The 24014-nt window shown below is 39.5% G+C and overlaps 2 protein-coding genes across 5 annotated transcripts in view; one reads left to right on the forward strand and one right to left on the reverse strand.

Annotated features, from left to right (window-relative positions):
* Window positions 1–10854, reverse strand: part of LOC128732805 (uncharacterized) — an 84562-nt gene extending 73708 nt beyond the window's left edge. For 3 of the 4 annotated variants that reach the window (XM_053826206.1, XM_053826235.1, XM_053826229.1), the window contains exon 1: window positions 10235–10854. The gene's annotated coding sequence lies outside the window, so the exon portion shown is untranslated. The remainder of the gene's footprint in view (window positions 1–10234) is intronic. The other variant, XM_053826213.1, reaches the window with a different exon arrangement.
* An 8072-nt stretch (window positions 10855–18926) lies between these two features.
* LOC128745996 (uncharacterized) lies at window positions 18927–19625 on the forward strand. The gene has a single exon (XM_053843051.1). It carries the CDS (start codon window positions 18927–18929, stop codon window positions 19623–19625), a length of 699 nt encoding a protein of 232 aa, XP_053699026.1.
* The last annotated feature ends 4389 nt before the right edge of the window (window positions 19626–24014 follow it).

The raw sequence follows: 24014 nt of genomic DNA on the forward strand, positions 1-24014 counted from the left end.
TTGCGTTAATCTGACAGTTCACCCATACAATTTGACAGATAATCTGTCAAATCTACGCAACCGCTACCATAAAGCACTTATTCTGCGCGGGCTTTAACTGCATGAGAACATAAGTGAGTGACACTATTGCGATTGGTCGTAAGTTATCTGAGGTTATGGCTTTGTATTTCACGGGAACAACCCACCACTGTTCTTTTTATTCGGTCGGGGTATGCTATATTAGGTCAATGATGGGATGGGCCAAATATTACGCGCAGTTCAAAATTTGTCACAAATAAATGAGTTGAACGAGTTAATATACGGGTCTTAAGTTAAAGCAGCACTATTCGTAGAAAATGAAATTTGTGAAATACATACAAAAATAATTCACTAAACTTGGAAGCATGAGTTATCGTGTTTTACTGACGTAGTTTTGAGAAAGTGAAAGTTTTTATTCGGTTTTTATATAGTTTTTATTCGATTTTAACCTTGGAAACAAGCGACACTATGATGGCAACAGTAAAAATAACAACAAATATTATTACGCAGCATCCTCCTTGCCAATAAGTAACATGACAATGTTCGTGAGAAGGTGAATAATACAGTGTAAATCATGGAAATAATCTCTTCTTAGTGATCGTAGATGAATCGGTTCTCTGTGAATATTTTTTTCCATGTTGGGTATTTTTATCACTGCGACCATTTGTTTGATCTATTGTGATATATCCCCCATTTTACTATAGCTATGTTGTCAAGATGACGCACCACTATTAGAAGCGACCGTCATTGTTTGACTAATAGCATTTGTCCAGTCCGGTGATACATTTCGGATAAAGTGCACTACCGTACTGGGAATTGTTCTCCAAATATCAAAGGGTTCTAACAGCCCTCTGTCGAAGAACCCTAATCTTTTATTAAAAATTGCCGGACATCGGCATAACAGGTGTTCCGAGTCTTCTTTTTCTATGCCACAGAAGCGACATATATCATTTTCAAGTTTTCCCATAAGCTTCAGATGATAGCGGCTCGGACAATGTCCTGTTATTAGACCAGAATATGCTTCAGAAACAACAAATGAACTGCCTTGCTCGATGTCGATCTAAATTTAAAGAATAATGCAATTGATTTTTTCACAAAACTTCAAAGCTGGGTATTGTGCAAAAACAGGAAATATCGCGCATCTGCGGAAATCTGAAAAACGACCAGTTTCGTTTATCAGACTGGTGATTGGATATTTAATCGACTTGATAATGAACCGTTCGATTTATGAATCTCACAAGGAACTCAAGCGGGCAAAGAATCTACACTCCCAGGTGCAATGAAATTGTGAATCCGTTGAGAACTTTTACTAATGCGCGAAGCATGAAACGGGAACCACGCACAAAGTAGATAAGCAAGGTAGATAAAAAGTAATATAAAATTCTTGTGGTGGAGTTGAAAGGGGAGAGAAGAAAGTAACGGTGTACCATAATGACATTCGAACGAGTTTGGTAGTTTATATTCGAAAGTTTGTTATTTTTCCTACACCGCCTGATAAACATCTTCAAAGGCCAAAACATATGGAAAGTAAAAACTATCTGCTTATAACAGGATCCTTATGCGAATTAATCGGAAAGACATGAATCAGTCTAACCCTATTAGTTAAGTCGTGTACGTTTTCTACTTACTTCTACTGTCATTATCCGTACATTCACGAAACGTAAAAGAACGATAAATATGCATATATGTATATCTACGATGACGTATAAAAGCAGACACAGAATTACTAATTGTGCGACCATATGGTTGGTAGACGATCTCAGAGGGATGATATATCGGACACATTGAACCCGCTCAGCCGAAAGTAGTGTATAAAGGGTGAACCAAATAAAATAAAAAACTACAAAGTATACAGCCCTAGGGGTTGTACGAAAGGGTAACGTAGGACTATATCGGATCATTAGATCAAAGACTAATGTAAACTGCATTTCTGGCATATGTATATTTATAAGAATCTATTAGTGCCATTGTTTAAGTGAATGTTTAAAAGAGAAGTGCTTTTTCTTTTTTTTTCTTTTAAAAATCACTTGTGTGCATCATAAAGGTTGAATGAAATAGTAATAAATGACTAGCTCACAGATTTTTGTATTAAATATGATTATGCGTAGTTTAACATGTTTTAATAATCTTACTTTAACACGCTTATGACCTTTCAAAGGGCCATTGGTTACAAATAACATTAAAACCAAAGCACGTTCATCGCAAATATGACGTGCCATTCGAATGACCTTTTCTTTGGACATGAATGGCAACAGGCACGTAAGTTAGCGGCGTTGATTCACTGTCTCTTGCTCCAAGAAGGTTTTACTACTAAATTCATGCTTCCAAAAGCCCCCACATGCCAAATTTGGTTCCATTTGTTTGATTAATTCTCGAGTTATGAGGAAATTTGTGTTTCATTTGTATAGGAGCCCCCCCCCCTCCTACACACCCTTGGCTCTCTTACCCTGTCCATAAAACTGCTGGTCATTTTATCTACGGTCATATAAATTATTCCGTTTCGTTCAGTGGTTTAGTAGTTATTACCATTTGAAACCTTTCATTCAAACGTTACACTTATATTTTCGTTTTCACAAAGTGCTACCCAATCCCAGTATAGTAAACAAAAATGTACTCCTACGTCAAAAAATGATCTAATTAATGAATACTTACTTACTTACTTATTCAGCCGAGAGCCGGGGTGGCTGTTGCCGTATCAAGAATTCCTCTCCATTGTACTCGATCCTGGGCTACTCGTCGCCAATTCGTTGCGCGTCTCGACACACGCAAGCCGGTTTCAACCTGGTCGAGCCATCGTGCACGTTGAGCCCCTCTATTCCTGGTGCCGGTGGGGCTCTTGAAGAGAACGGATTTCACTACACAGTCGTCCTTGCGACGTGGCCGGCCCACCGTAATCTTCCAACTTTCGCCAGGTGTGCGATGGGAGTCTCTCCAAGCCGTGCCTGTAGCTCGTGATTCATACGTCTCCGCCACTCTCCGCTTTCCATTTATACTCCGCCAAAAATAGTCCGCAACACCTTTCGTTCAAAAACGGCAAGTGCACGTATGTATTCCGTAAGCAAAGTTACTGTCTCAAGTCCGTAGAGGACTACCGGTCTTATTAGCGTTTTGTACATAGTCAGCTTTGTGTGGCGGTGTATGCTCCTAGATTGAAACGTCTTGCGGAGGGAAAAGTAAGCTCGATTTCCAGCTTGAATGCGTCGCAGGATCTCCTTACTCGTATTATTATCGGCGGTGACCAGAGATCCCAAATATACGAACTCATCAACCACTTCCAGTTCATCGCCGTCAATAGCCACTCTCCGTGGGAGGCAAATGTTACTTTCTCGGGAGCCTCAGGTTTTTGACGCATTAATTTGTAACCCTATCCTCCTAGCCTCCGTTTTTAGTCTGGCGTAGATTGCCTCCGCCGTCCCACGGTTTCTAGTAATGATGTCGAGGTCGTCTTCAAAGGCAAGGAGTTGACTACTCTTGCTGAAGATCGTTCCTCGCGTTTCGATGCCCGCTCGCCGGATCACACCTTCAATAGCGGTATTGAATAACATACAGGACAGTCCATCCCCTTGCCGTAAGCCACTGGCCGATTTTAAAGGACTTTAGAGTGTCCCCGAAACGCGCAGGTAGCACATCACTCGTTCCAGAGTAGCTTTGATCAGCCGCGTCAGTTTGTCCGGAAAACCGTACTTGTGCATTATCTGCCATAGCTGTTCTCGTTCAACTGTACTGTATGCTGCCCTGAAATCCACGAAAATATGTGCGTGGGCACGTTGTACTCTCGACATTTCTGGAGGATTAGTCAGAGAGTAAAAATTTGATCCGTAGTAGCACGGGCCCCCACAAAGCCCGCCTGATACTGCCCTACGAATTCTCTTGCTATTGGGGATAAACGACGCAACAAAATCTGGGAGAGCACCTTGTAGGCGACGTTGACTAATGCGATACTGCGGTAATTACAGCAATCCTGCCGGTCGCCCTTTTTGCAGATGGGACAGACTACACCTTCCATCCACTCCTCCGGTAGTTTCTCCTCCACTCAAATCCTAGAAATTATCCAATGAAGTGCCTTTACTAGCGGTTCTTGGCCATTTTTGTAGAGCTCTGCCGGGAGTCGGTCCTTTCCGGTGGCTCTATTATTCTTCAGTTGACGAATTTTATGCCGGATCTCTTTGAGATCGGAAGCCGGCGTGCTGCTGTCGTTTGTACGCACTCCCAGGTTAACTTCCTTTGCGTCTCCTGTAGCTATATCACCGTTGAGGTGCTCATCGAAGAACTGTTTCCACCTGTTGACCACCTCGCGCTCGTTTGTGATTAGATCCCGATGTGATTAGATTAGCGTTTTATACTGTAGGTTGCTGTTTATCAGCCTTTTGAGTGCATAGCTGTTGTAAATTGGCATCCACAACTCTATTTAAATTCTTCTTGTCGGTAACTAGCTGCAAATAATCATTGTCAGCGTACCTGGGTACACTTCAAAATTTCCACGTAAGATCCCGAAAAAAATAACCATATCATGAAGATAAAAATTATTTTAATAGCAGGATACAAAATACAGTAAAAACAAATAAAACTTATCGTCAGAAAAGACAACCCAACCATCAAACTTATTATAGTTTACTATAACTTTGATGGTTTTGAGAGATTCTACCATATAAATATCGGGTTATTAAAGTAGAACCAATATATATAGAATGCCAGTGTCGCTGTTTTTCCACAGAGAACAGACATCCATTCAGGAACAAATTTTTCGAGAATTCTTGGATAAAATTTCAAATTAAAATCACCTAATATGCTAGCGTCACCACCACTATAGTTTCCCAACTAAATGATTCTTTTGATTTTCACACTGACAACCTTTGGCTCTCCTGGCGCTAGTATATATGGACTATATGCGTTATGCTAGCGCCAGAAGCTAGCTGTTGTGAGTTTAGTGTAGAATTTTATGCGCCTTCGGCGACATCATCACTATAGTTTCCCAACTAATTTGACATAAGTTTTATCCAAGTGGGGACCTTTCGCTTGGATGTCTGTTCTCTGTGGTTTTTCTACAGGATTCATTGTGGTAAACATGATGCTAACAATCTGTATCAAGTCTGTGAATCGGGAATTTCATTGTCAAAGTTGCTCATTGTTATTTATCTGTGCGCTGGTTGGTGCTGTCATCAGTGCGCTCATCGCTGTATTTTCATGCCAGTGAAATGTTTTTAAACGCTCTTTTTCTTTTCGTCTGGATGAATTGAATCTCACAACTGCGTCCTTTTGCACCGATTTTTTCAGAAATTTGAAGACAACGAAGTTTCCAACCACATTACTTGGCAGCCATATATGAAATTTTAAACTGGTTGTCAAAGTTTGACAATGAGATTCCCCTTTTGATGAATCTCAGGTACACACACACATATGCATATAATGTAAATACATCATCTGAACATGTGTGATGTTTACCACGCGCACTGCAGCGAAACTGGCATTCTATATATATTGATTATACTGTTATTAAGTATCTTAACAATAAAAAAAACCAACTTTTTCGTGAACAAAAATTTGCATTTACAGTAAAAATTATCGTCCTTTTGACGTAGGACTACTATACTTCTTTGCTTACTATACTGGGACTGGGTAGCACTTTGTGAAAACGAAAATAGAAGTGTAACGTTTGAAAGAAAGATTTCAAATGCTAATAACTACTAAATTACTGAACGAAACTGAACAATTTATATGTCATTGGATAGATAACATTACCAGCAATTTTATGGGTGGTAAGAGAGCAATTTTAGGGAGGGCGTAAGAGGAGCGGCTCCTACACAAATGAAACACAAATTTCCTCAAAACTCGACAATTAATCAAGCAAATGGAACCAAATTTGGCATGTGGGGGTTTTTGGTGGTAAGAATTTTTTTTATGGTGTACTGAGACCTCTTCCCCTGCTAAAAGGGGGGGGCGCCCATACAAATGAAATACGAATTTCTTCATAACTCTAGAACTAATCAAGCAAATGGAACCAAATTTTGTATGCGGTACCCCTGTGGTATGAGGATAAGGACTCTCATACAAATAAAACAGAAATTTTAGCGTATAGGCCATATTTTCTGCTATGTAACAAGCGGTGATAGAACGGATAGCAACGGTGATTAGCTGTGAAAGTAAACTAGTAAAACCTTCTCGGAACAAAAGACAGTGAATCGACGCCGCTAACTTACGTGCCCGTTGTCATTCATCAAAAAAGTTGTCAAAAAAGGACATTCGAATGGCACGTCACATTTGCGATGAATGTGCTTTGGCTTTAATGTTATTTGTAACCAATGACCCTTTTAAACGTCACTAGCGAGTAAAAGAAATATCCCTTCAGCTGTGTTTCTTTGTATGACAACAGTTCCGAAAATTTTTTGTACACTCAACCCCCGCACGTCTAATATGCGCGAATTCTGAAGATACAGATAGCAGAAGAGGAAATTGGCTTCATAGTATCAACTAAAATGGTCTATTTTGAGTGCTGGAGAGAAATAAGTTGCATATGAGCTAAATTGCCAAAGCTGCTGAGCAAGAGGAAACGTATTAAGTTTTTTTGCTTTTTTTAATTTGCCCGGTTAACTTAACCGTCAATTGTATATGACGTTTGATCAGTTTTTAATGTGAACGCATTCATACCAACGGGGTTCAGTTAAAAATGTTCATATTAAGGATGGTCATTCCAGCGGGGGCACACGGTAGTACTTATTCGCGACTGGAAAGCTAGAGATTTTTAATCCTGTTCGCACTTCCACGAAAACCCATTGTCAAAACTTGCGTGAAAACAAACAAATATCTCACGCAAAAACCAAACAAATATTAGCAACTTCGTAGTCGCGAATGTGGATACAATCTGGTAAAAGGAAAGGTTTGCTGCTCACTTCTCTGTGAGGTTTCACCTTCAGGACATCAATTTAGACTAGATTCAATGTTTAAAAATAAACTAGGTTGAAAGGAAGGAGTGGTTTTATGCTTTATGAAAATTGTTTACTTTCAGGACAACAAACTGGACTAGGTTTGTCGCAGTCCAAAGAAATCTTGTTAGGACGAGAGGGCTTTATCACTCTTTATGGCATACTTCCCAAGCATAGATATCAAATTAGTATAAGTCGAAACGTCGTAAAGAATCTTCGACCTATTGGGACGAGGGAGTTTTGTTGCTTTTTCTCTAAACATGAAGTAATCGAAATCACAGCAAACAGACTGTGTATTTAGCTGTCGTCCCTGCCTGTGGAGCAAGGCGATCACAAAGAAAATGTATGGGATAATTTGACCTTGGAACTGCTCGGTAATTTTTACTAATCCGTGATTGAAAAAGAATGTTACAATAGAAATCACATAAGGTCTCGTTCAAATATTACATAACGCAGCAGGGGGTGGGGGTTCCTTAAATTTTTGTTACAGATTGTTACGCAAATTTTACGGGGAGGGGGCTTTGAGCGATAATGTTACGCGTAACGTTGTATATAAAAATGTCGAAAAATATATATAACGTATAAATTTACGCAAAAACTAATCACCTGACATTTGTGAGCTAAATTTAAATAAGTTAAAAGCAAAGTCTAGTGCTACATTCCGTTATCGAAACTTGACCTGTTTTTATATGACAGACTTCGCAGCCAGTTGTTAGAGTACAGGACAATTGCAGGGCCAGTTGCTACGATCCTATTGACTCTAACAGCCTCTCCCGGCCGAGATTCTATTTAAATAAGTTACTGTGTCGCAATCATTGCCCAGATAACACAAAATCGTAATAGAAAGTTCACATTAAATCGTTTCCATTTCAATTTCACATTGGAATTGTATAAAGATTAGAGTATGTCAAATCGAAGTGAACATTAAGTTGTTTTGCAGTCGTGCGTGTCCTCATATACAATTCATGACTGTAAATTATAAAGCAGTATAGACAATTGCAATATTTGATTATATCTTAATCGTATATTCAGGAGTATTTAGTAGCGTGTTATAAAAACTACGCAAAATAGAATTACAAATAGTTGTCAAAATTTTCGCACGTATATCGCCTCCACTTTGGTACATATATGTTCTTATATGGCGTGAAATATAACTTTTTCGTTCAGATATGATTTCGTATATCTCAGTTGCAATCGGTTTACTGGGTGGCAGAGCGATCGAGCATATATACAGCTGTATAAGTTACGTGTTACGGGAATGGGTGGGGGTGTAAGAAACAATTGTTACAAATCGTTACCAGAGGATGGGGGGTTCACGAAAATGGCGTTTCTGGCGTTACGATATATTTGAACGGCTCCTAATTGCTACATCTTTTATGAGTCGATCGGTATCTAAACCTTGAAAATCCATTCGTAATTGGCAGAGCTATTAGCGTTCAAAATCTTTCATTCTTTCGTGACGCTGGGTTTAATCCAAATTTTGGATTGACACCCTGCGGCAACACGTAGTTCTACGTCAAAAGGCAGTAAATTTGTGGTGAAATATGGCCAATTCTATTGCTTGAAATAAAAAACAATACGAAAAAAAATTGGAAATTGAAACTTTTACAATAAATTTACCATAAGTCTCAATGTCCACAATAAAAGCTGTTGCAGATTTATTTCTACTGCTAAATGTATTGTAAATTTTTTTCTGGAATAGCGTTAGGGCTTGGTGAATCAATCACCATAGAAACCTACTCGGTAGTGACAACCTTACTCCTATAGACCAGTGGAACATGATGGAGATTGCAACTTAAGCATTCGTTCCTACTGAAGCAGATTGGGTCGATGAGTATGAAGTCACGGTTGGTAAAGTGATCAGAATCAAAATAATGATCAGCTGCAATTTCGATGTGCGGTGTACTCTTTTGCTGAATGGGAACCAGTGCGCCGAGTGGAGCAAAAATTTCTCTGTGTATAGCTTCCCAGGTAGGGACGACAATCAAATACACCATCTGTTTACTGTGATTTCGATTACTTTCCAATTTGATGCCGAATGTCTACGCTACCTATAACCAACATTCAATAGCTTAACACACAAGTTAGTTGCACATTAGTTAAGGCTTAAAGGTGGCTCCATAAAAGGTGCTTTATTTATCAGAGGATTATTACGCATAGCTATTTGACACTCAGAATTTTAAAAGAAATGTTCTTGTTTGAAATATTGCGATCCAGAAAAGATAAACACACAAAGAAACGCACAATATGTAGCACATTTCAATACGTTTTGCTATTTTATGAAAAGAAATAATTCATAAACGGATACAAGAACGAATAATTCCAAATTGTCATTTTTAAAACTTATTTGCACTCATCGATCAGCACGAAAAGAATGGAGGTTTAAAAGCCTTATCTATTATGATAGATCATTTAAAATAATAAAAGCCTTTTAACTAACACCCGATCCAATTAGTAAACGGCCAGTTCAACGATCATTTCATTGCATTTTGCAATAACCTTGCAGCAATGCTATCGGGGGTGCGACAACAATAATATCGGAGGTTTGTAAAGAATTGTCAACAGTTAACTGGTGCTTGGCCCATGACATCAAAATCGTTTAGGTTGGCATGACTTCAAACTGGATGAATTTTATGTCTAAAAGGCTTTAATTCATTTTTCTAGCAATAGAACAAAAAAATTCAATTTGAACTCGGTTTGAATAAACAAATTATGTATTATTCATTACAGGGCTAGCATAAAAAAAAGAACTTGGTTTGCATTTTGGACCTAGACCCTTTGCAATCATTAGTTATTATTTATATTTGGTTTTTATTTTTGTTGAATTACTTCGTCACTAGTTTATATTCCAACATAATTAATTGATCCGATCCCACTCCCGTTGTGCTTTTTCGAAATTGCCTTCTGATCCTTCAATACTCTGTATTATCACTCTTTAATTTTTGCTCTTTATGCGATACACCATACCATACACCATTTCGTTCGTAAAGAACCATCTGTTAAAAAATATCAGAAAGACGAGACTATCGACTTGATTCACCAGCATGTTTTCGCCCCTATGGATTTCACCTAAATTCTCAAGGTCGTTCACTCAAGATCTTTATTCAACAACTAAACATCTCTAAAAGGGGTTCTTATGTTGCTTTTTATCTTCCTCAAACTGTTCAGACTATAACTGTTTATACGTAAATCATTCAAAATGGAAAACTATTTTATAACGCATATATCAGCATATATCTTACGCAGTAGCGGTTCTTTGTCTACAAAAATCGATATCATGGCGTAGCAATGTTTACCTTTTTATCGCAGATTCATTTACTGCACCTTTATATCTAGCTGCTCGAGCATATTCCGCTACATATTTGAATAATTTTCTTTTCAGCCAGTCGGCTTTGCACTCATATAGTTTTTGTTAGCATAATCACACATAGTAAATTACTTTTTAATTTTAATTATGGAATTTCTATACCTTTAAATTTGATTGGTTAAATGCACTATTTCTACCATAACTAATCACCATTTGTGCCATGAATCACTAGTAAACGAACTTAATTTAAATCTCACTCATTTCATAGAACACCTGCCTTTTTAAACTGAATTTCCAACATTCATTTTTCTAGCTTTGATTTCTTTAGATTTCATTCGCCTGCTGCACAACTCATTAACTACAGCCACCAGCTTGCCCCGAATCTTCCCCTTCCACAAGCTTTTTTATTACACGACTTCCAACACCACTCACGAGCAGTTTTAAATATAAAGAGGAGTAAAAATTAAGTCACCAGCCAGCACACGATTTTTCATCTTATCGCGAATCAAATCTATACTATTTGCCACGGAACGATTTGATAGTACTACTATCAAAATTTAATTTCTCATAAAAGTTTCTGTTCGCAGAAAAAATCCAAACAAGAAAAAACAGTGACTACACAACAACTTCACACCTCAAACTCATTTTTCGATATGACACTATAATAGACAGGCATAGCACAAGCACATAGAGAAGAAGTTGAATGAAAAATTGTGCAATGCTGCATGCGCGAGAGAGTAGGTATGCAAATACCTTTCCATCCATCCATCTCGTTCTTGCATATTTATGTTGCGTTGACAGCTATTGACAGTATTCGACCAGTGTTACCGAGGCTTAATACTAACCAAAGTATATTGAACAACCAAATTATCCCTCCGTTACTCGCGCTGTTGTAAATACAGCCTGAATTCGTTAATTGGGCCACGACTGCACTCCAGCTGATTCGCTAATTGGGCCGACTGACAGTTGTTAGAAAATTCTAAACTCGAAAATTCCATACAATTTTGACATTCAAGTTGTCACATAGCCCAATTAGCGAACGCCCAATTAACGAACCGCCCAATTAACGAACCACCAATTAACGAAACTTTGCTGTATTTTGTACAACGCCTGTGAACCGTTAACTTTATCTCGGTATATCTCGGGATTCCAGCAATTAAGAAAATTACTGTTTTCAGCAAAGTTGATCCGCAGACCATGATCTTTCAAACGGTAGAAAAAGTATTCATACTTCATACGTTCATAAGTTTTCCACACCCCATCGACATCTGTACACAGAGAACAGACTACCAGGGAATTGACAAAAAGTGTGTAAAAGGTTTTTATGTAATCTACGAGTAATCCTTCAATAGAGCACCCCTCGATCAGTAAGTGGCAAACTAACCCGCTTAAGCGCGTCCGGCAGAAATCGAACAAAAATCTGGCAGCGAAAAACTTTTTCTGCCAGACATTCTGCCGGATTTCTGGCCGGGTGACGGCAGACCCGTGAAAACTAGCAGAATTTTCACCTCGGTTTTTCTACCAGATTTCTGTTCGATTTCTGCCAGAGGTTTCGAATAAAAACGGTTTTGTCAAGGGTTTTGTACCAATTCAGCTTTCCCTCCTTTTTTGGAGAGTAGCAACAGCGGACTGTAGCAGCACGAAGCGTGCAATAAACAGGTTAACAATTAAATTATACCTGCTTTGCCATGCTCCATATTATTCTCTTACCTTTTGCCCGAAACTGCAAAACTGATGAACCGCTTTTCTCCTGCCTCAAAGTGTCACATTTGACATAAAGAGAAAAATGAAGACTGCTCGCGTCACTTTTGATTTCGCCCAATGTAACAATTCCACCATATTGAGAAGAACGAGATCGAAGTTCTTCGAATTGAACTTTAAATTGTTTCAAAATGAAATAATGTTCAGTCATTCACTCAACGTGATTGATGAATAATAACATTCAATATTTAACGGATATTTTAAAAATTTAATTAAAACTAAGCAGTTTTGGTTTATTATGGAAAAAGTTACTTTGGACTGTTTACCATCTCATGCTGTACTTTGGACGTTTTTATTTTTCCAGGCTATTGCACATAAATTAAGCGAGATCACCGTAAAGTACGTGCTTTGCCGTGCTACCACCTCCACGACATCACTATCTTGGTCTACAGAGTTTGTCAATACCCCCATTAAGTTGGACCCCTCAGTATTGTATACCCCAAACAACAATGGCGTCGCATTGTTTTTCTATGGAGTGATTTCGCGCCCAGTATTTTTGACGTTTCAGATTCAGTCACAGAAAAATGGCGACGTGTCGGGGGGTCGCGTGCTACGCTATTTTCGAGGCTATTTTTCAATATTAGGCCGCTTGTTTCACTTAAAATGCATAAATAATGCGAAAAAAAACTTTCACTTGCTCAACGTCCAATGTACAGATTGGGTTTATTTTATTTTTTTTTTTTTGCACTTTGGACATCAGATGAGAACGACCGAAGTAACAATCAGTCATCCGTAATTCGAATGTGCACATTGGACATTTTGATAATGCTAATTTTTTAACCTCAAAATAATTCTATTTGGGCAGGTGTTTTTGTATAACATAGAGTTTAAAAAGAGCAATAATTTGTTGTGAAAAACCGGATTTGTTTACATTTGTTACATTGGACGAAATGAAAAGTGACGCGAGAAATATTGATAAAGGTTCATGTAGAGTGACTATATACAGAGTGGCGACAAGTCATCCCAAATGTATGCAATGCGGTTTTTCCAAGGTTTTTCTTTCTCTTTCCTGCATACGCGTTGGATAGGTCGTCTGCTCGATTGGAATGACACTGACAGATAATTATCATTCCAATTTTGACATTGTCGCCACTCTATATATAGTCACTCTACCCGCTTAGGAAAAATTCGGATGCCCAGCAGAAATCGAACAGAATCAATATGGCGCCGGCAAAATTTGACATTCAGAACCGGTTCGTCTTCTTCGTTTTTCGCTCGCTTTTCTGTATGTCAAAAATGACATTTCATTCAGCTTCTGAAATGCACCGAAAACTAACAAAAATAAGCTGAACGTAAGAATGAACAATAAAGTAGTGTGAAATGCGCAAATGTATGTATTGTATTTATTTATGATGACAGCTTTTTTTAATCAAAAAGTTACGCAAAAAACAAACCGGTTGAATCGGTTTCGGTATCGGTTCTGTTCGACATGGCTGACAGAAATCGAACAGAAATCTGGCAGACAAAACCGTTAGGCGAAATTTCTGCCAGAATCGGTTGTTGCATTTCTGCTAGTTTTCACGGGTGACGGCGGTCAAAAATCTGGCAGAATGCCTGGCAGAAAAAGTTTTTCGCTGCCAGATTTTTGTTCGATTTCTGCTGGACGCGCCTAAGCGGGTAGGTTCATGGATATTTTTTGATCCGTTTGGCCAAGGGGTTTTCAGTAAGGCATATTAGTGTGTAGTAATCAGAGATTACTTTTGTAATCATTTACGAATTAATAGGTAATCAATAGTAATCAGTAGAGTAATCAATGATAATCTTAAGTAATCATTGGTAATCATGATTAATTTTTAGTAATCACAAGAGATTAATTACTAGTAATCAGAGGTAATCAATAAAGTAATCAAAAGTAACTTTTTTCAAAGGTGCGTAGTAATCATTGCTGTTGAAAACCCCTTGGTTTGGCAAACTACTATACACTGATAAAAATAGACACGCCGTTACCAAAAGATCTTACACATGAATTTCAAAGTGCAAATATTGATAATCTTGTTTCATATGTCAATCATTAGGGTATCAAAAGCGTTTCCCTTCGATTTAACGTGAAATGAAATATTGTGCATTGCAAGAAATCTTTTCATTCTCGGAAAGTTCATAGCAAGCTGTCAAAATAATTCTGTATTGAGCGAAGCTGACGAATTTTCGTTAATTGAATATCGATATTTTTCACATATCGATACGTATAGTCAGCTGAAAGCATAATCAGTAAAATTGCTCGCATCACGTGACGATCTGCATTTTACATTTATTTTTAACACTCTGTATAACGTGTTAACATTTACAAAGCTGTTATATGCATGCCGAAATTAACTATTTCGAAAAAAACTATATCGAGATCTCGTCCACGAATATCGATACCAGTTATATCGATACATTATCGCCCAATGCTGACCTCGCCAAATATTGAAGGATGTGCTTTTGTCCAGAGCTGCCATACAAATAGATTAATTTCTATTGTTTAGATATTTGCAACTTCTTTCCGTACTTCTTAAATTGTGTTACTATTTACACATATTTTTATACTTATGATATTCAATGAATTTATATAATACATATTTTTGAATGTAAAAGGTTAAAAGACGTTTTACCTTTGTTATACTATAACAAAGGTTTAAAAATTGGTCGAAAAACACGAAATTGATCCGAGGCCCGGAGGGCCAAGTCACATATACCAATCGATAGGGTTCGACGATTTGAGCAATGTCTGTGTGAGTGTGTGTGTGTGTATGTATGTAATGATTTTTTCTATCGCCTGTTTCTCAGAGATGGCTGAACCGAATGATTCGCTATTACTTTTGTTTGAAAGGTGTTATTGTCTAGTAGATCACTATTGAGTTGTTTCGTGACACGACGTTGCGTTTAAAAGTTATAAGCAAAAATGTGAAAAATACGTGACACGGGTTTCTTCAAAACTACATGACCGATTTCAACAATCTTAGTATCAAATGAAAGCCCTTATTAAAGCTAAATTGTTTAGGAATTTTTAATTGAAAACAAACAAGTAGTTTAAAGGTTATGCTTAAAAAACCTGTTTTGACAAGGTAATAATTATCGCCTGTTTCTTAGAGATGGCCAAACCGATTTATGCGCTATTAGTCTCATTTGAAAGATAATATATCCTAATAGATCACTATTGAATGGTTTTTTGATTGGACGTTTAATTTGAAAGTTATGAGCAACCGTATATACCACACCAAAATTTACAATAATTTATAATGGTTTTAACCAAGATAATTTACCTAATTTCAATTATTTTAATATCAAACGAGAGGTTTTGAGACTACGAATATATATGCAAAATTTCATAAGAATTGGTTTTACCGGTTAAAAGATATTAACCGTCGAACACTCGCGCCAACTTTCGTAACACAGTTACTCGCGCGCACAATAGCCCCAAACCAAAGAAAACGTGTGCACTAGAGTTTTGACTGGAAAAACTTGGTTTTAGGTTTATCGAACCTTTGGAAGAGTTTCTTGAAATTGGAAGCTCTATCGTCTGGTGGAATTTAAATTTTGATTAATCCCCCTAAAAGTGAAATAAAAAAAATATTTTTCTTCAGTGTCAATATAACACATTGATGTGTTCTGCAAAGTTGTAGAGCATATTATTACAATAAATTTTGCTAAAGACAGTTACCTTCTATCTCTGCAGCGAAGATAGAAAAATCTTATTTATTGTATATGAATTTGTAAAATCAGTTTTTCTATTTTTGCTCTTTTTGTGATTGTTGTATGACTTTTTCATGTACTACAAAATTGTACAAATAGTAAAAATACACAACTTTTCTGAAAATAGTATACCTGTATGTTTGCTTGTTTAGGAACTGTAGAACTTTGATTATAAAGAATACCCTAATTTTGACTCCGAATTACTCGACCATCAGCAGACGGATACATTTTAAACATTTTACATTTGCTGATAGTTTTGCTGCATAAATTTTCCCAACAATTAAAATTATTAATGCATTGAATAATTATGATATTTTGCTCACAATAAGTTTGTTGAAGAATATACGTTAGTTAAACAACGATTTGTAACTTTATAACAATATGGCGTTGAAAAACCTACACGTGTTGTATAAAATACAACAGCGTGAGTTAATAAAAATTGATGAAAATTATTCAAGAAAACTCTATTGATGTGATTCAAATAGAATGGCATTACAGGAAACTATGCATAGTTCAAAAACCTATAAACTAGACCTTTACTAGACAATGTATATGCTAAAGGATAAGATTTCCTCTTACAACTTACTTTTATTTGCACTTACTCAGATTAATAACAACTTACTTATCCTTACTCAGCAATTTCATGATCCTTTTTTCATCAAAATTTAAAAGTGTTCCTATTTTGTTCAAATTTTGTAAACTTATTCAATTTTCAAAAATATTATGTAAACCAACGCACTACGCAACTACAACCAATAGATGAATTATGTTCCGAAGACGTGTCGATTTCTATCTCAAATAGCAAGTAAGACCGTATAACAAAGGTTCCTTTCACCACTAGGTGGATTTAATCGGGTTTTTTTATGTATTTTTAATTGCTAAAGCATCAGTAACAATTGCACATATAAACCAAAAAATATTTGGCCACCTTTCGTTGTTCTCTTTGCGGTGATTGACGATGCGGGTTACCGCCGCAACAGGATGAAAATTTATGTAAATAACCGCAATATTTCATATGAGAAACGCGTTAAACAACCATGTTTTTCCAACAAACCTTCAACCAACATGGTAGTCACTGCTTTCGCACTGCAAATCCACGTGTTTTACCATTAAATCGTATCCTGTTGCAATCCACATGAAATTAAGGTGTAAGTTTTTATAAATATTTCACTGGATTTACAAGTCGAATTAAAGGGTAACTCTGATGAAATGTCATTGTATTTGAAATTCACGTGGCTTTCACGATGAGTTGATGTGAATATCAGGTCATCTGAAAGTGTTTTACCCATGGTTTTAACATTGAATATGATTCATGTGTTATTCCTATGAAACTGTAGTGATTAGCACCAGGAGAATATCTATGTGATCTGCACATAGAACGCACGTGTATAGTTTTTTCGGTGTATACGTTTACAGGAATTTTACTACCCTTCCGTTAATAAAGCGGTTCATAAAATTGGATCTCTCTCGTTGTGACCAACATCTTATAAAATTCTTTTACGAATCGATCCCGGGATGTCGAAGAAATCCACCAATCTTGGACAGGTAACGCTACTGTGTTACCTGACTCACTGCGCATAGCGTTGTATTCGCGGTATCGTGTTGGTTCGAAAGGTTTCGAAAAATATCGCCCTTGTATCGAAAATATCGTTAATTTTGATCAGTAAAAATAACGTACTTAAACGTTATATTGCAAGTGCTAGTAGTACGCAATAATTGTATTGTGAAACTGAATTGTTATTTATGCAACTTTTTACAAGTTAAATGCAATAACAAAAGCACAACTTATAAAAAATCGGTTGTTATCGATATTAGCTGCATATGCGTTATCAACGAATAAAACGCATGGTGACGTTTTATTTCAATAACACGCATATTCGCAGTGAGTCAGGTAAAACAGTAGTGTCATCGTTGTACCTACAACCAATCCCGTCGGCTTAGTTCCGCCTCCCAGCATAACGCAGGTAAATTCAAGTCTAGTTAGAGCGCAATCGGCACCAATTGTTCAAAATACTGGTGCGTACCCGAAGGCACAAGACTCCGACGCCGTCGGCAACAAGCCAAGGTCAATTCCGTCCGCACCCGAAGTTAGACGAAATCCGGTTCGCGAAGTCAGAAGGAAACTCCATTTCCATTGTCAGTTATGTAGCAATCGTGACAGTGATCAAATGGTGCAGTGTGATGGCTGTAAGCCTTAGTGGTTCCACTACGAGTGTGTGGAAGTTACGGATGACGTTGCGAACGTGTCCTGGATCTGTCCTATTTGCAATACCGCAAAGGATTCAACACGAACAGCGATTAATCCCCCCACCAGTGCCAACACCAACCAGAGTCATCACGACATGACGAATGTGCAACAGCAAAGACAGGGCTAACCAACTAAGAATAACGTTCGCGCTGGTCGACCGAAGAGTAATGCGGGTTCAGGCAGAAGTAAGGCGAGTTCAGCAAGAAGGATGAAAGAATTAGAGCTACAACAGCTCAATGACGAGCATGAGCTAGAGAAGAAGTTTCTGAAGAAGAGGTACACGATCCTGAAGGAGTACGGTAGCGAAACGTCATCAAGCTTCAAACATCCCATCCATGAATCCAGGTACCTTGGTAGATGGAAATAATTTCCTTCCCGGGCAACGTTCAACACCACTTCACCGGCCAGCTATGCCACCTCTGACCGTTAACGACGAGACGGTGTGCCTTCTGAATCGAAGTCAGCTCGCCGCAAGGCAAGCGGTTTCCAAAGATATGCCAGAATTTAATGAAAATCCGGAGGATTGGCCACTGTTCTTTTCTATGTTTAACTCTTCAACTCAAATGTGTGGGTTCTCGAACGAAGAGAACATGTTGCGGCTGCGGAAGTGCTTAAAGGGCAAAGCCCTCGAGGCGGTAAGGTGTCGTCTACTCCATCCATCCAACGTAATTGGAGTAATGTCGACGCTGAAAATGCTCTACGGAAGACCGGAAGCTATTGTGCAAGCTATTATTCGAAAGATTCGTTCGCTACCACCACCGAACATGGAAAAGTTAGAAACGGTAGTAAACTTTGCGCTTACGGTGGAGAATCTTGTTGCCACGATTCAGGCGTGCGAGGGCAGTGATTTCGTGTACAACTCGTCGCTTCGGTACGAATTAATCGAAAGACTTCCGTCATCTCTCAAAATGGATTGGGCCAGATTCGTGGAAAACCGAGCCCAACGCTCATCGATTTTAGTGCATGGTTGTAAACAACGGCAGAGGACGCAAGCACAGTGATGATCGGTAACAATAGCAGCGAACAGCGACCTCGGGGAGGTAAAACGGACGGCTTTCTGAATTTTCATTCCGAGTCGGAGTCGATAAGCGGCATGACGGAAACGGCGGCTAAGCCTGCTGTTGTAATTAAAGAGCAATGCGCCGTATGTAAGGGGAACTGTCCATCCGTAACGAAGTGCAAGAGGTTCGAAGAATTCAGCTACGAATCTAAGTGGGCACCGGTGAAGGAGTGCAAGCTGTGCCGGAAATGCCTGCGAAAGCACAACGGATCATGTAAGCAGTCGAAACCCCTTGAAACGAATGAATGCGAATTACTTCACTATCCGTTGCTCCACAACACGCAGAAACACGAAGCTTCGAGATCTGTGTTACCGGTAGCAGCCAGCTACCCCAACACTAATACGGAACCGAAAACAGATCATTGTTGCAACATTCACCAAGGTCAGTCGGAGATTATGTTTCGAATCGTTCCGGTGATGCTGTATGGACCTACAAAGACGATACGCACCTACGCGTTCGTTGATGATGGATCCGAGCTCACTCTAATGGAGCAAAGCCTCGCTGATGAGTTGGGCGTGCAAGGACCGATAAGATCATTATGCCTAAGGTGGACCGGCGGAACACAGAAAATGTCGCAGTCTCAACAGGTCAACCTGCAGATCTCCGGTGTGCATAGCTCGAAGAGGTACGAGCTATAAGGAGTGTACACGATGTCCTCCCTGCAAATTCGTCCGCAAACACTGCTGCTTCCGGAACTTCAGAAAAAGTATCCTTACCTGGAAGGATTACCTCTTGAATCATATAACGACATTAGCACTCGAATTCTCCTCGGTCTAGATCACGCTAGGCTTGGCCATGCCGTCAAAAGTCGTGAGGGTCACGACAACGAACCTATCGCTGTCAAAACACGTTTAGGGTGGATGGTGTTCGGAAATTGTTCCAACGCGAAGAAAGCTGAACGGTACGTGAATTACCACAGCGTGAAAAGCTGCGAATGCAACAGAGATTCCGATGAGGATCTACACAAGATGGTGAAATCATACTTCTCGCTCGATAGTCTCGGAGTCGTCAAGCCGGATAAGCTACCCAGGTAACCAATAAGCATTAAAATAAGCAGTAAATCAGTCGTTTATTAGCATTCCTGGCGTTTTATATTGCAGGTTGTTGTTTATCAGCTTTTTGACTGCATAACTGTTGTAAATTGGCCTCCACAATTCTATTTAAATTCTTCTTGCTGGTAACTAGCTGCAAATAAGCATTGTCAGCACTATAAGAGGGCTAGCAGTAAAGTAGCCGCATTTTTTTTGCCAAAATAGCATTTAAGTAGCATTTAAGGCAACTTAAATGCTTATTGGCTTGCTTTTAAATTGCATTGGAAATGCTTATTGGTTACCTGGGTATTGATGTCGCAGCAGGATCAACGAGCACAAATGCTCCTAGTAACTCATACTCGTCGGACAAGTGCCGGCCGATACGAATCCGCCCTGCTCTGGAAGTACGATAATGTTCGGCTTCCGGACAGTGAAGCCATGGCGCTGAAGCGGTGGAGATGCTTAGAAAATCGTATGAAGAAGGATCATGTCCTGGCCGTGGCGATAAAGTCGAAGATCAACGACCACGTTAGCAAGGGCTACGTCAGTAAGTTAAATCCAGAAGAACTCCAGATTTCCAAATCTCGCGTGTGGTATCTTCCGATCTTTCCGGTCGTCAACCCAAACAAACCCGGTAAGATGAGACTGGTATGGGATGCAGCGGTCACCGTCCACGGAGTGTCGCTCAATACCTTTCTACTGAAGGGACCTGACCAGCTGACATCGCTTTCCGTGCTGGTACAATTTAGAGAGTTCCGGGTTGCGGTGAGTGGAGACATCCGCGAGATGTTCCACCAGGTACTGATGCGTGTAGAGGACCAGCACTGCGTGCGTTTCTTCTGGAAAGACGGGATTATCCGAAAGCGGTTGATGCAATAGTCAAGCGTCACTATGTGGACGACATGCTCGTGAGCATTGAATCCGTGGAAGAAGCAACCCAGTTGGTGCAGGACGTGAAAAGAATTCACACTTCAGCCGGCTTCGAAATGCGGAACTGGATATCGAACTCCGATACAGTCAACTTTCGCTAATTGCACTAAGCTCTTAACCCATTTAGTGAAAGACTTTCGTTAATTGGGCTGAGATGTCAAAACCGAGGGATATATCGATTGTTTTTGTCGAAATCGTCGTAGAAAGGTTTATACAAATATACACTTATATTAAATACGGAATCAAAGTGGAAACTAATCTCTCTGTTATTGAAATTTATTTCTAGATTATTTAACATGCAAATAGTAGAATTTCATGCGACAATTTCAATATATATTGGCATTTTTAACTGTTTCACCGTGATGCTAAAAATGGGAGGGTCAAGTTCATAATTGATCGGAAAACGATGTGATGCAATTGTATTCCATTTAATTAATTTTAATATTTTCTACATAAAATATTTTCCACACTTGAATCACAGAGAACAGATTACCAGGTAATTGACAAAAAGTGTGTAAAAGGTTTTCATGTAATCTACGAGTAATCCTTCAATAGAGCACCCCTCGAGCAGTAAGTGGCAAACTAAATCTTGATGTCGCTGCCGTCGCTGCTATGTAACTCCAGCACAAAGAAATATTGATAAAGGTACATGAATATTTTTTGATGCGTTTGGCAAACTATTTCTGGAGGGCGCAACCGACAGATTTTACACACAAAAAATCGATTACTTCCTTCGAGCTTGTTAATCTGTTCTCTGTGCTTGAATGAACTATATTCAAGAGCCCCTCAGAAGAAAAAATACGCTGGCAGAAATGACGTTTGACTTCGTTTTAGATGGGCTATAGCCCAATTAACGGGAGCCCGATTAAAACGTAGCCCACTTAAAGATAGCCCAACGAACGAAAGTTGACTGTAGTGTGTTGGCCGCGATTAGTGAAAAAACCACCAAGGAGAAAAACCTTGACATCGACGACGAATGCGCCACCGAAAAGGTGCTCGGGATGTGGTGGGATACCTTGAAGGACTGCTTTACCTACAAGGTTTCGGCCCGATATGACCAGGAGCTCATGCTAGGAAATCGTCGACCAACGAAAAGAGAGGTTCTTCGTACGCTGATGATGGTGTTTGATCCACTGGGGCTCATCACACACATATTGATGTTTCTGAAGGTGTTGCTTCAGGAGACGCCCATTTGTATAACGTGGTCGAAACGAACCAAAATCGCTCGAAACGAGATGCGCAATGTCACCCCTGGCGAACGACAGTTGGCTGGGATGATCCAATTGAGGACCCCCAGTACGACAAATGGCTATCGTGGCTGGCAGTATTCCCACAGATCGCAACGATTGAGGTTCCGCGCTGTTATCGTATACGCTACTGTGTTACCTGACTCACTGCGAAATGCGTTGTATTCGCGGGATTATGTTGGTTCGAAAGGTTTCGGAAAATATCGCCCTTGTATCGAAAATATCGTTAATTTTGATCACTAAAAATAACGTACTTAAACGTTATATTTCATGTGCCAGTAGTACGCAATAATTGTATTGTGAAACTGAATTGTTATTTATGCAACTTTTTACAAATTAAATGCAATAACAAAAGCACAACTTACAAAAAACGTACGTTTGTTATCGATATTAACTGCATATGCGTTATAAACGAATAAAGCGCATGGTTACGTTTTATTTTAATAATACGCATATTCGCAGTGAGTCAGGTAAAACAGTAGCGCCCGTAGATTCCGTAGTGCAGATGCATACATTCGTCGATGCAAGCGAGAATGGATTTGCAGCTACGGTATACCTTCGATTTGAGAATGACGAGACCGTCGAATATGCGTTGGTCGGCGCCAAAACAAGAGTCGCGCCGCTTAAGTTTTTATCTATTCGATATTGAAATCGCTTTCGATCCACGTTAGTCAGCGAACGTTCTGGACAGATTCGAAGGATGCACTCTGCTGGATCCGTTCAGATCACCGGCGGTTTAGCCAGTTTGTAGCATTCCGCATTAGCGAAATCCTCGAAACGACAGATGCAGTTGAGTGGCGATGGGTTCCGACGAAACATAACGTTGCCGACGAAGGGACGAAACGAAAGCGAGCGCCTGACCTAGCGAGTAACAGCCGTTGGTTCCGTGGCCGGAATTCCTTCGTCACAAGGAAGATGATTGGCCGGTGGATCCGTTTCCTGGGAGAACGACGGAAGAAGAACTTCGACCGCATCTGCTTATTCACAGTTTACCCAGTGATCCGCCAATTCGTACACAAAACTTCTCGAAGTGGTCCAAGCTGCTACGCGTAACGGGATATGTTCTACGGTACATTAACAATCTCAAACGTAGCTGCTATGGGAAGCCACGCGTACTTGGGCCGTTGCAGAAACAGGTCTTCTTCGACGCAGAAAATCACCTGTACCGCTGTGCACAGTTAACAGCCTTCGCAGAGGAAACCGCCATCCTCACAAAGAATCGTACGTTGTCGAATCCAGTGAAAACGATTCCTAGATCAAGTTTACTCTATCAGTGGTGTGCCTTCCTGGATGAAAATGATGTACTACGTGTCAAAGGTCGCACGAAAGCATGCGCATTCATCGCTAGAGATGCGGCTGAATCAGTAATTCTTCCGCGGGATCATCATGTTACCCGCCTCATCATCTCATCAGTCCATGAAAAGTTCAACCACCAGAACAACGAAACAGTGATCAACGAAATACTCCAACGCTACCGTATTCCTCGCCTGAAAGCAGCGTATCGCCAGATCCGGAAAGACTGTCAGATGTGCAAAATCCTTCTCGCTAAACCACACCCTCCAGCAACGGGTGACCTCCTTCCAGCTCGGCTGGCCGCATTCAGTCGACCCTTCACGCACATGGGAATCGATTACTTCGGTCCGATCTCGGTGTCAAGTGGAAGACGTATAGAGAAACGGTGGGGGGTTATCGCCACCTGCTTAACCACTCGTGCCATTCACCTGCAGATCGCTTACACACTGACAACTGAATCCTGCGTTATGGCTATCCGAAATATCATGGTTAGGAGGGGAATTCCTGCGATGATCTACAGTGATCG

Source organism: Sabethes cyaneus, chromosome 1 (assembly GCF_943734655.1).
Source record: "Sabethes cyaneus chromosome 1, idSabCyanKW18_F2, whole genome shotgun sequence".
In the NCBI taxonomy this organism is placed as follows: domain Eukaryota; kingdom Metazoa; phylum Arthropoda; class Insecta; order Diptera; family Culicidae; genus Sabethes; species Sabethes cyaneus.